Source organism: Mustelus asterias, chromosome 12 (assembly GCF_964213995.1).
Source record: "Mustelus asterias chromosome 12, sMusAst1.hap1.1, whole genome shotgun sequence".
Lineage (NCBI taxonomy): Eukaryota > Metazoa > Chordata > Chondrichthyes > Carcharhiniformes > Triakidae > Mustelus > Mustelus asterias.
In genome coordinates, this window is record NC_135812.1 from 109279829 (window position 1) to 109298522 (window position 18694).

The 18694-nt window shown below is 44.5% G+C and overlaps 1 protein-coding gene across 3 annotated transcripts in view; it reads right to left on the reverse strand.

Moving 5' to 3' along the window:
• Positions 1-18694, reverse strand: part of ankrd40 (ankyrin repeat domain 40) — a 71963-nt gene that overhangs the window by 48371 nt on the left and 4898 nt on the right. For all 3 annotated transcript variants that reach the window (XR_013499212.1, XR_013499213.1, XM_078225876.1), the window contains exons 2-3: positions 16050-16198; positions 8131-8367 (exon numbers count right to left, since the gene is read on the reverse strand). Coding sequence is in view for 1 of the 3 variants with exons in the window: in XM_078225876.1 (XP_078082002.1) it covers positions 8131-8367; positions 16050-16198 (386 nt within the window). In the remaining 2 variants the exon portion in view is untranslated. The remainder of the gene's footprint in view (positions 1-8130; positions 8368-16049; positions 16199-18694) is intronic.

Consider the following 18694-nt stretch of genomic DNA (forward strand, 5'->3'; position numbering starts at 1 on the left):
TTTTAGTGAGACCAGGCATATAGTGTACATATCCTTTGCAGCATTATAGCCACCCCCTGCCTATATAGCATATTAACATAGAACAGTACAGCACAGTACAGGCCCTTCGGCCCTCGATGTTGTGCCGAGCTTTGTCCAAAACCAAGATCAAGCTATCCCACTCCCTATCATCCTGGCGTGCTCCATGTACCTATCCAATAACCGCTTGAAAGTTCCTCAAGTGTCCGACTCCACTATCATAGCAGGCAGTCCATTCCACACCCCAACCACTCTCTGAGTAAAGAACCTACCTCGTACATTCCTCCTATATCTCCCACCATGAACCCTATAGTTATGCCCCCTAGTAACAGTTACATCCACCCGAGGAAATAGTCTCTGAACATCCACTCTATCTATCCCCCTCATCATCTTATAAACCTCTATTAAGTCACCTCTCATCCTCCTCCGCTCTAAAGAGAAAAGCCCTAGCTCCCTCAACCTTTCCTCATAAGACCAACCCCCCAAACCAGGCATCATCCTGGTAAATCTCTTCTGCACTCTCTCCATTGCTTCCACATCCTTTTTATAGTGAGGTGACCAGAACTGCACACAATATTCTCACCAAGGTCCTGTATAATTGCAGCATAACCCCACGGCTCTTAAACGTAAACCCCCTGTTAATAAACGCTAACACACTATAGGCCTTCTTCACGGCTCTATCCGCTTGAGTGGCAACCTTCAGAGATCTGTGGATATGAACCCCAAGATCTCTCTGTTCCTCCACATTCCTCAGAACTCTGCCGTTGACCCTGTAATCCGCATTCAAATTTGTCCTACCAAAATGAATCACCTCGCACTTATCAGGGTTAAACTCCATCTGCCATTTTTCGGCCCAGCTCTGCATCCTATCAATGTCTTTTTGCAGCCTACAACGGCCCTCCACCTCATCCACTACTGTACCAATCTTGGTGTCACAACACCAGGTTAAAGTCCAACAGGTTTATTTGGTAGCAAAAGCCACTAGCTTTCGGAGCGCTGCTCCTTCATCAGGTAAGTGGGACTTCTGTTCACAAACAAGGCATATAAAGACACAAACTCAATTTACAAAACAATGGTTGGAATGCGAGTCTGTACAGGTAATCAAGTCTGTAAAGACTCGCATTCCAACCATTATTCTGTAAATTGAGTTTGTGTCTTTATATGCCTTGTTTGTGAACAGAAGTCCCACTTACCTGATGAAGGAGCAGCGCTCCGAAAGCTAGTGGCTTTTGCTACCAAATAAACCTGTTGGACTTTAACCTGGTGTTGTGAGACTTCTTACTGTGTTTACCCCAGTCCAACGCCGGCATCTCCACATCATATATAGCATACAACAGCCACTGTCCTTATATTCTGTAGGTGTTAATCATAGCCCTGTATATATTCTGTAGGGTGTTAATCGCTGACATGTATATATAGTGTAGGATGTGAATCACTGTCCTGTATATATTCATAGAAACATAGAAAATGGAGGCAGGAGGAGGCCATTTGGCCCTTCGAGGCTGCTGAACCATTCATTATGATCATGGCTGATCATCCAACTCAGTAACCTGTTCCCACTTTCCCCCATATCCTTTGATCCCTTTAGCCCCAAGAGCTATACCTAACTCCATCTTGAAAACATACAATATTTTGTCCTCAACTATTTTCTGTGGTAGTGAATTCCACAGGCTCACCACTCTCTGGGTGAAGAAATTTCTCCTAATCTCTATCCTAAATAGTTTACCCCTTATCGTTAGACTGTGACCCTTGCATCTGGGACTCCCTCACTACTGGGAACAACCTTCCTGCATCTATCCTGCGTAGTCCTGTTAGAATTTTATAAGTTTCTATGGGATCTCCTCTCATTCTTCTCAACTCTAGCAAATATAATCCCAACTGACTCAATCACTCCTCATACGCCAGTCCTACTATCCCAGGAATCAGTCTGGTAAATCTTCTTTGCAGTCCTTCCATAGCAAGAACATCCTTCTTCAGGTAAGACCAAAACTGCACATAATATTCCAGGTGTGGTTTCACCAAGGCCCTGTATGATTGCAACAAGACATCACTGCTCCTGTACTCGAATCCTCCCGCTATGAAGGCCAATATTACATTTGCCTTCTTTACCGCCTGCTGAACCTGCATGCTTACCTTCAGCAACTGGTGTACGAAGAGACCCAGGTCTCATTGCACATTCCCCTCTCTTAATTTATAGCCATTCAGATAACAATCTGCCTTCCTGTTTTTGCTACCAAAGTGGAGAACCTCACATTTATCCACGTTATACTGCATCTGCCGTGCATTTTTCCATTCACTCAGCCTGTCCAAATCACACTGAAGCATCTCTGCATCCTTCTCACAGCTCATCCTCCCACGCAACTTTGTGTCATCTGCAAATTTGGAGATATTACATTTAGTTCCCTCATTTAAATCATTAATATATTGAGTGAATCGCTGAACCCTGTGGTACCCCACTAGTCACTGCCTGCCATCTGGAAAATGACCCATTTATTCCTACTCTGTTCCCCGACTGTCAATCAGTTTTCTATCCATCTCAATACACCGCCCGCAATCCCATGCGCTGGAATTTTACACGCTAATCTCTTATGTGGGACTTTGTTGAAAGCCTTCTAAAAGTCCAAATAAACCACATCCTCTGCCCTGCCCCCCAACAACCTTACTAGTTATATCCCCAAAGAATTCCAGTAGATTTGTCAAGCATGATTTCCCTTTCATAGATCCATGCTGTTTCTGTCCGATTCTGCCACTATTTTCCAAGTGTTTTGCTGTAAAATCTTTTATAATGGACTCTAGCATTTTCCCAGTTTTACATAAGAACATAAGAAATAGGAGCAGGAGTAGGCCATCTAGCCCCTCAAGCCTGCCCCGCCATTCAATAAGATCATGGCTGATCTGAAGTGGATCAGTTCCATTTACCCGCCTGATCCCTATGACCCCTAATTCCCCTACCGATCAGGAATCCATCTATCCGTGATTTAAACGTATTCAACGAGGTAGCCTCCACCACTTTAGTGGGCAGAGAATTCCAGAGATTCACCACCCTCTGAGAGAAGAAGTTCCTCCTCAACTCTGTCCTAAACTGACCCCCCTTTATTTTGAGGCTGTGTCCTCTAGTTCTAGCTTCCTTTCTAAGTGGAAAGAATCTCTCCACCTCTACCCTATCCAGCCCCTTCATTATCTTATAGGTCTCTATAAGATCCCCCCTCAGCCTTCTAAATTCCAACGAATACAAACCCAATCTGCTCAGTGTCTCCTCATAATCAACACCCCTCATCTCTGGTATCAACCTGGTGAACCTTCTCTGCACTCCCTCCAAGGCCAATATATCCTTCCTCATATAAGGGGACCAATACTGCACACAGTATTCCAGCTGCGGCCTCACCAATGCCCTGTACACATGCAGCAAGACACCTCTGCTTTTATATTCTATCCCCCTTGCGATATAGGCCAACATCCCATTTGCCTTCTTGATCACCTGTTGCACCTGCAGACTGGGCTTTTGCGTCTCATGCACAAGGACCCCCAGGTCCCTCTGCACAGCAGCATGTTGCAATTGTTTTCCATTTAGATAATAATCCAATTTGCTATTATTTCCTCCAAAGTGAATAACCTCGCATTTGTTAACGTTATACTCCATCTACCAGATCCTCGCCCACTCACTCAGCCTGTCCAAATCTCTCTGCAGACCTTCTACGCCCTCCACACGATTCACTTTTCCACTTATGTTTGTGTCGTCTGCAAACTTTGTTACCCTACACTCAGGTCCCTCCTCCAGATCGTCTATATAAATGGTAAATAGTTGAGGCCCCAGTACTGATCCCTGCGGCATGCCACTAGTTACCATCCGCCAACCAGAAAAGCACCCATTTATTCCGACTCTCTACTTCCTGTCGGATAGCCAATCCCCAATAACACCCTACCCCCAACTCCGTGTGACCCAATCTTCTTCAGCAACCTTTTGTGAGGCACCTTATCAAATGCCTTTTGGAAATCCAAAAACACCACATCTACCGGTTGCCCTCCGGGTCTATAATTCCCTGTTTTCTCTCTACCTCCCTTTTTAAATAGTGGGGTTATATTAGCTATCTTCAATCTGTAGGAATGTTCCAGTCTATAGACTCTTGGAAGATGACCATCAATGCATCCACTATTTCCAGTGCCACCTCCTTTAGTACTCTGGGACTAAGATTTAAGGCCCTGGGGAGTTATCGATGTTAGAGGGATTCAAAATACCCTGGGACTAAAACATTAATAAAGACTATTAAAACAGAGTGGATTAACTTAGGATAAGAATCAAAGACTGCCTTATACATATATTTTATAGAGGTACTGTTTGCATAGAAACACATAACCACAGTTGGAGAATTCAAACACGTATTTCTGAAAGTGTGTTATTGAAAAAGCATAGATCTTGGCTAATGGCACAGAGTTCTATGGCACCATGGGGAGTAATCAAGTGAAGTGAACCACATTCTTTATAATACACTCACAGAAACATAGCTCTTATTGGCATTGGCTGATAAAATCTTCTATTCATGAGCCAAGGAGGAAGTTAGTGATCCCAGACAGCTTAACAAATAGACAAAGTATTAAACCAGATAAGATGGTCTGGAGCAACCAACAGGTGGCCATGAGAAAGATAGTCAGAAAACTCATAACCACCGTTCCCACGCTGTCAGAGAATAAATGTAATTGGCCAAGGTATATCTTTACTAATAATGACCGACCTGTATTAATGATGATTGGTTCATTTCTGACTGGAATGAAGCAATGGGCGTGTAAAATGACTTTTGAAAATTGTATAACTATATTGCCAATGTGATGTAACTTTAGGGAAGTGTTGGAATGCCCAACACTTTTCTCCCAGCATGCGTTGGTCAATAAAGAACTTTCACTGTCATCGCGAGTTTTTGTATTAGCTAGAGTTCATTTCAATACTTCGCCTCTTAAAAAGCCCCTACAATCGACCTTCAATTCCATCAATTTCCCCAATACCATTTCACTACGGTTTCCTTCAGTTCCTCCCTCTCACTAAACCCCTTGTTCCCCAACATTTCTGGTATGTTATTTGTATCCTTGGTGAATACGAAACAAAGGTGTGTATTTAGTTGGTCAGCCACTTCTTTGTTCTCCATTATAAATCCCCCTTTTCTGACGATAAGGGACCTACATTTACCTTCACCAATCTTTTCCTCTTCACATACCGAGATAAGATTTTACAGTCAGTTTCTTTGTTCCCCGCAAGCTTACACTCGTACTCTATTTTCCCCTTCTTAATCAATCCCTTTGTCCTCCTTTGCTGATTTCTAAACTGCTCCCAATCCTCAGGTCTGCTGTTGTTTCTGGCCAATTTGTATGCTTTTTCCTTGGATCTAATACTATCTCTAATTTCCCCTGTAAGCCATGGTTTGGCCACCTTTCCAGTTTTACTTTTGTTCCAGACAGGAATAAACAATTGTTGCAGTTCATCTGTGTGCTTCTTGAATGTTTGCAATTGCCGATCCACTGTCATTCCTTTGAGTAATGTTTCCCAATCCAACATAGCCAACTAACACCGCATACCATTCTAGTTTCCTTTATTTAGATTCAGGACCCTGGTCTCGGAATCAACTATGTCACTCTCCATCTTGATAAAGAATTCTATTATATTGTGGTTGATTGTCCCCAAGGGCCTCGCAGAACTAGATTGTCAATGATTCCTTTCTCATTACACAATACCCAGTCGAGGATGGCCTCACAGTTAGAAAAGGCAGCTCACCATCAAGGGCAACTCGAGATGGCCAAATGTTGGCCTACCTGGTGACGCCCACAACCCATAAATGATTTTTTTCATCGCTGCCCTATATATATTCTGTAGGGTGTTAGTCATTGTCCTGTATATATTCTGTAGGGTGTAATCACTGTCCTGAATATAATCTATAGGGTGTTAGTTGCTGTCCTATATATATTCATAGAACATAGAACATTACAGCGCAGAACAGGCCCTTCGGCCCACGATGTTGCACCGACCAGTTAAAAAAAAAACTGTGACCCTCCAACCTAAACCAATTTCTTTTCGTCCATGAACCTATCTACGGATCTCTTAAACGCCCCCAAACTAGGCGCATTTACTACTGATGCTGGCAGGGCATTCCAATCCCTCACCACCCTCTGGGTAAAGAACCTACCCCTGACATCGGTTCTATAACTACCCCCCCTCAATTTAAAGCCATGCCCCCTCGTGCTGGATTTCTCCATCAGAGGAAAAAGGCTATCACTATCCACCCTATCTAAACCTCTAATCATCTTATATGTTTCAATAAGATCCGCTCTTAGCCGCCGCCTTTCCAGCGAAAACAATCCCAAATCCCTCAGCCTCTCCTCATAGGATCTCCCCTCCATACCAGGCAACATCCTGGTAAACCTCCTCTGCACCCTCTCCAAAGCCTCCACATCCTTCCTGTAATGTGGGGACCAGAACTGCACACAGTACTCCAAGTGCGGCCGCACCAGAGTTGTGTACAGTTGCAACATAACGCTACGACTCCTAAATTCAATCCCCCTACCAATAAACGCCAAGACACCATATGCCTTCTTAACAACCTTATCTACTTGATTCCCAACTTTCAGGGATCTATGCACACATACACCTAGATCCCTCTGCTCCTCCACACTATTCAAAGTCCTCCCGTTAGCCCTATACTCAACACATCTGTTATTCCTACCAAAGTGAATTACCTCACACTTCTCCGCATTAAACTCCATCCGCCACCTCTCGGCCCAACTTTGCAACCTGTCTAAGTCTTCCTGCAAACTACGACACCCTTCCTCACTGTCTACCACACCACCGACTTTGGTGTCATCAGCAAATTTGCTAATCCACCCAACTATACCAACTATTCTGTGGGGTTTTAATCATTGTCCTGTATATAATCTATAGGGTGTTAGTCGCTGTCCTGTATATATTCGGTGGGGTGTTAATCATTGTCCTGCATATATTCTGTAGGGTGTTAGTCACTTTTCTGTGTATATTCTGCAGGGGGTTAATCATTGTCCTGTATATAATCTATAGGGTGTTAGTCGCTGTCCTGTATATATTCTGTGGGGTGTTAATCATTGTCCTGTATATAATCTATAGGGTGTTAGTCGCTGTCCCGTATATATTCTGTGGGGTGTTAATCATTGTCCTGTATATATTCTGTAGGGTGTTCGTCACTTTTCTGTGTATATTCTGCAGGGGGTTAATCATTGTCCTGTATATAATCTATAGGGTGTTAGTTGCTGTCCTGTATATATTCTGTGGGGTTTTAATCATTGTCCTGTATATAATCTATAGGGTGTTAGTCGCTGTCCTGTATATATTCGGTGGGGTGTTAATCATTGTCCTGTATATATTCTGTAGGGTGTTAGTCACTTTTCTGTGTATATTCTGCAGGGGGTTAATCATTGTCCTGTATATAATCTATAGGGTGTTAGTTGCTGTCCTGTATATATTCTGTGGGGTTTTAATCATTGCCCTGTATATAATCTATAGGGTGTTAGTCGCTGTCCCGTATATATTCTGTGGGGTGTTAATCATTGTCCTGTATATATTCTGTAGGGTGTTCGTCACTTTTCTGTGTATATTCTGCAGGGGGTTAATCATTGTCCTGTATATAATCTATAGGGTGTTAGTCGCTGTCCTGTATATATTCTGTGGGGTGTTAATCATTGTCCTGTATATATTCTATTGGATGTTAATCACTGTTCTGTATACATTCCATAGGGGGTTAATCACTGTTCTGTATATATTCTGTAGGGTGTTAATCACTGTTCTGTATGTATTCTGTCGGGTTTTCACAGCATATTCTCCGTATATCTTTTAAGGTTTAGTGTTGTGCAACAAACATGACCGTCTCACTCCTGACCAACACTTATCCCTCAATCAATATCACAGAAACCAGGTGACTTGGTTATTATCACATTGTTACCCACATTAACAACACAAATGTTGGTGAAATTTGGACGTTATTCTGTGATGTTGGCACAATGAAAATAGAAGCAGAAACATATACTGCCACTGCAGAGTGTGCTGGGAGGAACATGCCCCCTCTGTACGCACACAGTCTGTCATGCAGCCAGTATCCATACCTCGCTCGCTTACAGGGAAGGCACCAGTAAAGAATAGGGGCTGAAAAGTTGCTGGGGGTCCGAGTGGTGCTCCGTTCTGTACTTGCAGTGTTGGTGATGGTGTGAGACCAGTTGCTGAAGCTTTGGAGCTGTCGGCTTCCTGGTTCCCCACATGCGGGAAGGGGGGATTTGCCAGGTAGTTGGGCAGGAATGGAAGCTGAGATTCTCCATTAATTACTGGCTCCGAATCCTCATCAACTGCAGGGAGAAAGTAAACAGCAGTGAGTACATTCTTTAAATCATCCTCCCTGCTCCACACAATAAACAGCTTGTATTAACATAGCATCTTTAATGTAGTTACACATCTGAAAAAAATCTTTTTATGGGATGTGGACGTCACCAGGTAGGCCGGCATTTATCTGAAGGTGCATTAGCAGACAATATTTGATAGACGTTATATAAAGAGATATTAGGGCAGATAAAGAAATACGGAAAGAAAGCTTTGCATTCGTATAATACCTTTTACAACTGCTGCATGTAATAAAATGCTTTACAGCCCATGAAAGACTTTACTGATGTGATGTTGGGGTTTGCAGTAGCTAACCTGCACACAAACAGCAACATAAAAATGACTAGACAATCTGTTTTTCTGATCTTGACTGAGGTGACAGTGGAAGCTTCTACATTCACCTGAGGGGACATTCAGGGCCTTGGTTTAATGTTTATCGAAGTACGACACCTCTGACAGTGTAGCACTCCCTCAGTACTGCATTGGACTGTCAGCTGAGAATTTTGTGCTCAAGTTCCTGGCGTGAGACTTGAACTGACAACCTTCTGACTCAGAAGTGAGAGAGCTGTCCATTGAGCCACCATAAACTAGGCCAAAGAGGTAGATTTTAACAAGTGTCATGAAGGAGCAGAGCGAGAGATGGTGAGCTGCAAGAAGGAGATTCCACAGCTTTGAACAGCTGAGCACACTGAAATTAGGGAAGCACTGAGTTCTTGGGGAAGTTTTTTTTAATTGTGGGATGTGGGAGTTGCTGGCTAGATCAGCATTTATTGCCTTTCCCTAATTTCCCGAGAGAAGGTGATGGTGCGCCACCTTCTTGCACCGCTGTAGTCCATGTGTTGTTAGGGAGGGAACGCCAGGATTTTGACCCAGCGACAGTGAAGGAATGGTGGTACATTTCCAATAGGCTGGTGAGTGGCTTGGGGGGAACCTGCAGATGGTGGTGCTCCCATGCATCTACTGTCCTTGTCTTTCTAGGTGGTAGGTTTGGAGGATGAAGTTGTGGGAGACTTGGTGAGTTGTTGCAGTGCATCTAGTACATGGTACATACTGCTGCTTTTACTTTTATTTACTTAGGAGTGGAGGGAGTGAACTTTAATGGTGGTGGATGGAGTGCCAATCAAGCGGGCTGCTTTGTCCTGGATGGTGTTGAGCTTCTCGAGTGTTGTTGGAGCTGCACCCATCCCGGCAAGTGGAGAGTATTCCATCGGCTATATAAAACCTTGGTTAGGCCGCATTTGGAGTATTGCGTGCAGTTCTGGTCACCACACTGCTGGAAGGATGTGGAAGCTTTGGAGAGAGTGCAAAGAAGGTTCACCAGGATGTTGCCTGGTCCCGAGGGTGTTGGCTATGAGGAGAGGTTGAATAAACTAGGATTGTTTTCACTGGAAAGACAGAGGCTGAGGGGGAGACCTGATAGAGGTTTACAAAATTGAGAGGCACAGACAGGGTGGATAGTCAGAGGCTTTTTCCCAGGGTGGAAGTGTCAATTACAAGGAGGCACAGGTTCAAGGTGAGAGGGGAAAAGTTTAAGGGAAATGTGCGGGGGAGGTTTTTCATGCAGTGAGTGGTTGGTGCCTGGAGGAGGTGGTGGAAACAGGCACATTAGCAACATTTGAGAGGCACCGGGATGGGTACATGAATAGGGAGGGAATAGAGGGATACGGACCGAGTAAGGACAGGAGGTTTTTTTTTACTTAGGGCATCATGATCGGCACAGACTTGGAGGGCTGAAGGGCCTGTTCCTGTGCTGAACTTTTCTTTGTTCTTTATCATAAGTTCATAAGATATGGGAGCAGAATTAGACCATTCAACCCCTCGAGTCTGCTCTGCCATTAGATCATGGTTGATATGCTCCTCATCCCCATTTTTCTGCCTTCTCCCCATAACCCTTCAACCCAATACCAATTATTGGGTAGGTCGTGCCTCACAAACCTTATTGAGTTCTTTGAGAAGGTGACCAAAGAGGTGGATAAGGGTAAAGCGGTTGATGTGGTGTATATGGATTTCAGTAAAGCGTTTGCTAAGGTTTCCCACAGTAAGCTATTGCAGAAGATACGGAGGCATGGGATTGAGGGTGATTTAGCGGTTTATAGAACATAGAACATAGAAAGCCACAGCACAAACAGGCCCTTCGGCCCACAAGTTGCGCCGATCACATCCCCACCTCTAGGCCTATCTATAGCCCTCAATCCCATTAAATCCCATGTACTCATCCAGAAGTCTCTTAAAAGACCCCAACGAGTTTGCCTCCACCACCACCGACGTCAGCCGATTCCACTCACCCACCACCCTCTGAGTGAAAAACTTACCCCTGACATCCCCCCTGTACCTACCCCCCAGCACCTTAAACCTGTGTCCTCTCGTAGCAACCATTTCAGCCCTTGGAAATAGCCTCTGAGAGTCCACCCTATCCAGACCCCTCAACATCTTGTAAACCTCTATCAGGTCACCTCTCATCCTTCGTCTCTCCAGGGAGAAGAGACCAAGCTCCCTCAACCTATCCTCATAAGGCATGCCCCCCAATCCAGGCAACATCCTTGTAAATCTCCTCTGCACCCTTTCAATGGCTTCAACATCTTTCCTGTAATGAGGTGACCAGAACTGCGCGCAGTACTCCAAGTGGGGTCTAACCAGGGTCCTATAAAGCTGCAGCATTATCTCCCGACTCCTAAACTCAATCCCTCGATTAATGAAGGCCAGTACGCCGTACGCCTTCTTGACCGCATCCTCCACCTGCGAGGCCGATTTAAGAGTCCTATGGACCCGGACCCCAAGGTCCTTCTGATCCTCTACACTGCTAAGAATGGTACCCTTCATATTATACTGCTGCTTCATCCCATTGGATCTGCCAAAATGGATCACCACACACTTATCCGGGTTGAAGTCCATCTGCCACTTCTCCGCCCAGTCTTGCATTCTATCTATGTCTCGCTGCAACTTCTGACATCCCTCCAAACTATCCACAACACCACCTACCTTGGTGTCGTCAGCAAACTTACCAACCCATCCCTCCACTTCCTCATCCAGGTCATTTATGAAAATGACAAACAGCAAGGGTCCCAGAACAGATCCCTGGGGCACTCCACTGGTCACTGACCTCCATGCAGAGAAAGACCCCTCCACAGCCACTCTCTGCCTTCTGCAGGCAAGCCAGTTCTGGATCCACAAGGCAACAGCCCCTTGGATCCCATGCCCTCTCACTTTCTCAAGAAGTCTTGCATGGGGGACCTTATCGAACGCCTTGCTGAAGTCCATATAGACCACATCCACCGCTCTTCCTTCGTCAATGTGTTTGGTCACATTTTCAAAGAACTCAACCAGGCTCGTAAGGCACGACCTGCCCTTGACAAAGCCGTGCTGACTACTTTTGATCATACTAAACTTCTCTAGATGATCATAAATCCTGTCTCTCAGGATCCTCTCCATCAACTTACCAACCACTGAGGTTAGACTCACCGGTCGGTAATTTCCCGGGCTGTCCCTGTTCCCTTTCTTGAATATAGGGACCACATCTGCAATCCTCCAATCCTCCGGAACCTCTCCCGTCTCCATCGACGATGCAAAGATCATCGCCAAAGGCTCCGCAATCTCCTCCCTCGTCTCCCACAGTAACCTGGGGTACATCCCATCCGGTCCCGGCGACTTACCAACCTTGATGCCATTCAATAGTTCCAACACATCCTCTTTCTTTATGTCCACATGCTCGATCCTTTCTGTCCACCGCAAACCAGCAGTACAACCACCCAGATCCCTTTCCACCGTGAATACCGAGGTAAAGTATTCATTAAGCAGCTCCGCCATTTCTAACGGTTCCGCACAAACTTTTCCCCCTTCACCTTTTAAGGGTCCTATGCCTTCACATCTCATCCTTTTACTCTTGACATATTTGTAGAAAGCCTTGGGATTCTCCTTAATCTTACCCGCCAAGGCCTTCTCATGACCCCTTCTCGCTCTCCTAATTTCCTTCTTAAGCTCCTTCCTACATCCCGTATACTCCTCTAAATCCTTAACACCTCCTAGCTCTCTGAACCTTCTGTACGCCTCTCTTTTCTTATTCACCAGGTTCATCACAACCTTCGTGCACCACGGTTCCCGTACCCTACCAACACCCCCCTGTCTCATCGGAACGTTGTCATGCAGAGCTCCAGACAAACATTCCTTGAAAATCCTCAGAAATCCTCAGAAATTGGCTAGCTGTAAGAAGACAGAGGGTGGTGGTTGATGGGAAACATTCATCCTGGAGTTCAGTTACTAGTGGTGTACCGCAAGGATCTGTTTTGGGGCCACTGCTGTTTGTCATTTTTATAAATGACCTGGATGAGGGCGTAGAAGGATGGGTTAGTAAATTTGCGGACTTGTGGACAGTGCGGAAGGGTGTTGCAGGTTACAGAGGGACATAGATATGCTGCAGAGCTGGACTGAGAGGTGGCAAATGGAAGGAGTAACAGGAATACAGAGTACTGGGCTAATGGTAAGATACTTGGTAGTGTGGATGAGCAGAGAGATCTCGGTGTCCATGTGCATAGATCACTGAAAGTTGGACCCAGGTTGATAGGGTTGTTAAGAAGGTGTGTTAGCTTTTATTGGTAGAGGGATTGAGTTTCGGAGCCAGGAGGTCATGTTGCAACTGTACAAAACTCTGGTGCGGCCGCACTTGGAGTATTGCATACAGTTCTGGTTGCCGCATTATAGGAAGGATGTGGAAGCATTGGAAAGGGTGCGGAGGAGATTTACCAGGATGTTGCCTGGTATGGTGGGAAGGTCTTATGAGGAAAGGTTGAGGGACTTGAGGCTGTTTTTGCTCGAGTAAAGAAGGTTAAGAGGTGACTTAATAGAGGCATATAAGATGATCAGAGGATTAGATAGGGTGGACAGTGAGAGCCTTTATCCTCGGAAGGTGATGGCCAGCACGAGGGGACATAGCTTTAAATTGAGGGGTGATAGATATAGGACAGATGTCAGAGGTAGGTTCTTTACTCAGAGTAGTAAGGGTGTGGAATGCCCTGCCTGCAGCAGTAGTGGACTCGCCAACATTAAGGGCATTTAAATGGTCATTGGATAAACATATGGATGATATTGGAATAGTGTAGGTTAGATGTGCTTTAGATTGGTTTCTCAGGTCGGCGCAACATCGAGGGCCGAAGGGCCTGTACCGCGCTGTAATGTTCTATTTTCTATGTTCAATTAAACATCTGTCAAATTCCTCCTTAAATTTACTCACTGTCCCAGCATCCACCGCATTTTGGGGGAGCGAATTCCACAGATTCACAACCCTTTGGGAGAAGTAGCTTCTCCTCAATTCTGTTTTAAATTTGCTATCCCTTATCTTAAGACTATGACCTCTCGTCCTAGAATGCCCACAGGAGGAAGCATCCGCTCCACATCTACTTTATCCATACCTTTTATCATTTGATATCCCCTCATTATTCTAAATTCCAGAGAGTATAGACCTAAACTGTTCAATCTCTCTTCATATGACAAACCCCTCATCTCTGGAATCAATCTAGTGAACCTCCTCTGAACTGCCTCCAATGTCACTACATCTTTCCTCAAATAAGTGGACCAAAACTGCACAATACTCCAGGTGCGGCCTCACCAATGCCTTATATAGCTGCAACAATACTTCCATACCTTTTTATATTCTATTCCTTTACCTCTAAATGCCAACATTCCATTCGCTTTCTGTGACTCATGAACGAGGACACCCAGATCCCTCTGCACCGGAGCACCCCGAAGTCTCTCCCCACGTAGATAATAAGTCGCCTTCCCATTTTTCAGATGAAAATGCATGACCTCACACTTATCCACGTTAAACTCTATCTGCCACATTTTGGCCCTCTCTCCTAACCGATCTCTATCCATTTGTAAGGTTCTTATTTCCTCATTGCAATTTACTGAACCGCCTATTTTTGTGTCATCTGAAAATTTGACTATAGAGCCTTCTATCCCTGTAACCAAGTCATTAATATAGATTGTAAATAGCTGGGGCCCAAGGACCGAACCCTGTGGCACCGCACTAGTTACTTCTGGCAATCCAGAAAAAAAAAACCATTTATCCCGATTCTCTGACTTCTGTTCATCAGCCAGTCACTATCCAAGATAATAAATTATCCCTAATCCCACATGATCTAACCTTGTGAATTAACCTTTTGTGTGGCACCTTATCAAATGCTTTCCGGAAGTCCAAATATACTACCATCTACAGGATCCCCATTATCCACTTTGCTTGTTACATCTTTGAAGAACTCTAGCAACTTAGTCAAACATGATTTGCCCTTCATAAAACCATGCTGACTCTGATGGATAGCATTTTGAATTTGTAAAAAATCCTGATATTGCTTCCTTGATAATTGATTCTAACACTTTCCCAACAACAGATGTCAAACTAACTGGTCTGTAATTTCCCACATTTTGTCTCCCTCTCTTTTTGAATAAGGGCGTTACATTAGCATTTTTCCAATCCACTAGAATCTTTCCCGTATCCAGAGAATTCTGGAATATTATAACCAATGGATCCACTATTTCTGCCGCCACTTCCTTTAATACCCGAGGATGTAGGCCATCAGGCCCAGGGGACTTGTCTGCCCTCAATCCCAATAGTTTGCTGAGTACCTTTTCCCTATCGATGTTGATTGTTGTAAGTTCTACCCTTTCTCGTATCTCTGGCTTGCCCGTTCCTATAGAGTACTAGTGTCCTCCACCGTGAAAACAGAGGCAAAGTATTGATTTAGCATCTCTGCCATTTCAGTGTTCCCCACTATTAATTCTCCTGATTTGTGCCTTGTAGATGGTGGAATGGTTTTGGGAGTCAGGAGGGGAGTTGCTCACTACAGAATTCCCAGCCTTTGATCTACTCTGGTAGCCACAATATTTATATGGCAGGTTCAGTTCAGTTTGCGGTCAATGATAATCGTCAAGATACTAATGAGATTTCAGCAATAATAATGCGTTTGAAAATCTGGGAAACGGGATTAGATTATCTCTTACTGGAGATGGTCACTGCCTTCATAAAGGGCATCAGAAATACAGACGGGTTTTTATGATAATCGAATACAAGCTTGCCCAACCAACATGCAGCGCATGGACCGGATTCTATCCCCCAAAGCGCCACTCATATAGGTAAGTGAAATTGAAGTATAAACAAAAAATGCTGGATAAATTCAATTCAAATTTCATCATCTGCTTTGGCGAGATTTGAACACAGGTCCATGGATCTTGCTCTGGCTTTCTGGACTAGTAGTCCAGTGACAATAACTACGCTACTGTCTCCCCTTAGGATAACCACTATGCACAATGGAGGAGGTTACAGAGATAGGGAGGATTGAGACCATGGAGAGACTAGGACACAAAGTAAGTTTCAAATGAAGACATTATTGGGCTGGGAACCAGTGTGGGTCAGTGAGACAAGGGACTGATGGATGAAGAAGTCTTGGTGTAAATTAGGATATGGGCAGAAGAGTTTGGGATGAGCTGAGGTTTACAGCGAGTGTGAGAGGGATATTTGACCTTAGACAATATTACACCTCAGAGAGATGGAGGGATGGGAATTTCAGAATGAAATAAATATTAAAATACAGAGTCAGATAGACAAAAAAGTGACGCACCGATTGACAGGATAAGAGGAAGAATAAAAATGTCAGCAAGTCACCTCCTAGCATTGCTCGGATTTCCGGTTTCATTGAGAGCCGTGCTGCACTTTCACCTTTGTTTGTGAGGATTTCTTTATCAGCCCCGGCTTCAAGCAAGTAGGACACAATCTGGCCGTGACCGCGTTTGCAAGCCCAATGCAAACAGGTCCTGTAATACAAGCAACACAATCACAGGACAATCAACACAGGGCACAGGAACAACTGAACAGCGGAAGGAGGTTTGTCTAGAATCTGCTGGGATTGCTGGTCACGCTTTTTGAAAGGTTGGCGGGAGAGAGCAATAGGTCACCATCGCACCATGAATGTGGAAATAAGGAACTGAAATGGAAGACTTCCACAGTTCTGAATTCGCTTTTCCATATTATTTTTAAATCACAGGCTTATGACATCAATATAAATAATGGATGGCGATGATTTTAGTCTGAATATTCCAGGGAAAAAGCATTTGATTTTCGACAGCACATTTCTCAACCTCAGAACATCCTAATTCATGCACAAATGTTTTAAAGTGTGGTCATTGTTGCAACTTAGGAAATGCAGCCAATTTCCGCACTGCAAGGTCCCACAAACATCAATACATTCGAACATATGAATTAGGAACAGGAGGAGGCCACTCAGCCCCTCGAGCCTGCTCCACCATTCATTATCATGGCTGATCTGATTGTAAATTCAACCCCACATTCCCACCTACCCCAATAACCTTTCACCCCCTTGTTAATCAAGAATCTATCTAGCTCTGCCTCAAAATATCCAAAGACTCTGCTTCCAACGGCTTTTAAGGAAGAGTGTTTCACGACTCATGACCCTCAGATAAACAAATTCTCCTCATCGCTGTCTTAAATGAGTGACTTGTTACTTTTAAACAGTGACCCCTAGTTCTAGATTCTCCCACAAGAGGAAACATCCTCTCCACATCCACCCTGTCAATACCCCTCAGGATCTTAAATGTTTCAATCAAGTCGCTTCTTACTCTTTTAAACTCCAGCAGATACAAGGTTAGCCTGTCCAACCTTTCCTCATATGACAACCTGTCCAATCCAGGTATTAGTCCGGTAAACCTTCACTGAACTGCTTCTAACGCATTTACATCCTTCTTTACTGCACGCAGTATTCTAGATGTGTTTTCATCAATAACTGAAGCATAATCTCCCTGTTTTTGTATTCAATCCCCCTCACTATAAACTATAACATTCTATTAGCTTTCCTAGCTACTTGCAGTACCTGCATACCAGCCTTTTGTGATTCATGCACTGGAGCACCCAGATCCTTCTGCGCCTCAGAGCTCTGTAATCTCTCACCATTTAGATAAAAAGCTTCTTTTTCATTCTTCCTGTCAAAATGGGCCATTTCTATTTCACATTTGCCCACATAATACTCCATTTGCCAGATCTTTGCCCACTTACTTTGTAAAAACAGAGTTTACATTTTGAGTTTGTATGACTCTACTCTGTAGAAGTCATACCGACTCGAAACATCAACTTGGTTTTTCTCTCCACAGGTGTTGCCAGACCTGAGTTTTTCCAGCATTTTCTGTTTTATTTCATATTTCCAGCATCCGCAGTATATTATTTTTATGTCCGTTTGTAGCATCAGCAAACTTAGCAACCATACAAAGAACAATACAGCACAGGAACAGGCCCTTCGGCCCTCCAAGCCCGCGCCGCTCATGTGCCCAACTAGACCATTTGTTTGTATCCCTCTATTCCCAGTCTGTTCATGTGGCTGTCTAGATAAGTCTTAAACAATCCCAGCGTGTCCGCCTCAATCACCTTGCTTGGCAGTGCATTCCAGGCCCCCACCACCCTCTGTGTAAAATACGTCCCCCTGACATCTGTGTTGAACCTTGCCCCCCTCACCTTGAACCCGTGACCCCTTGTGTTCGTCACCTCCAACCTGGGCAAAAGCTTCCCACTGTTCACTCTATCTATGCCCTTCATAATTTTATACACCTCTATTAGGTCGCCCCTCATCCTCCGTCTTTCCAGGGAGAACAACCCCAGTTTACCCAATCTCCCCTCATAGCTAAGACCCTCCATTCCAGGCAACATCCTGGTAAACTTTTTCTGTACTCTCTCCAAAGCCTCCACGTCCTTCTGGTAGTGTGGCGACCAGAACTGGATGCAGTATCCCAAATGTGGCCTAACCAACGTTCTATACAGCTGCAACATCATATGCCAACTTTTATATTCTATGCCCCATCCAATAAAGGCAAGCATGCCATATGCCTTCTTCACCACCCTCTCCACCTGTGCTGCCACTTTTAAGGATCTGTGAACTTGTACACCCAGGTCCCTCTGTGTGTCTATACTCCTGATGGTTCTGCCATTTATTGTATAGCTCCCCCTTACATTAGATCTACCGAAATGCATCACTTCGCATTTATCTGGATTAAATTCCATCTGCCATTTCTCCGCCCAATGTTCCAGCCTATCAATATCCTGCTGTATTCTCTGACAATGTTCATCACTATCTGCAACTCCAGCAATCTTCGTGTCGTCCGCAAACTTACTGATCACACCAGCTACATCTTCCTCCAAATTATTTATATATATATCACAAACAGCAGAGGTCCCAGTACAGAGCTCTGCGGAACGCCACTAGTCATGATGTGGAGATGCCGGCGTTGGACTGGGGTAAACACAGT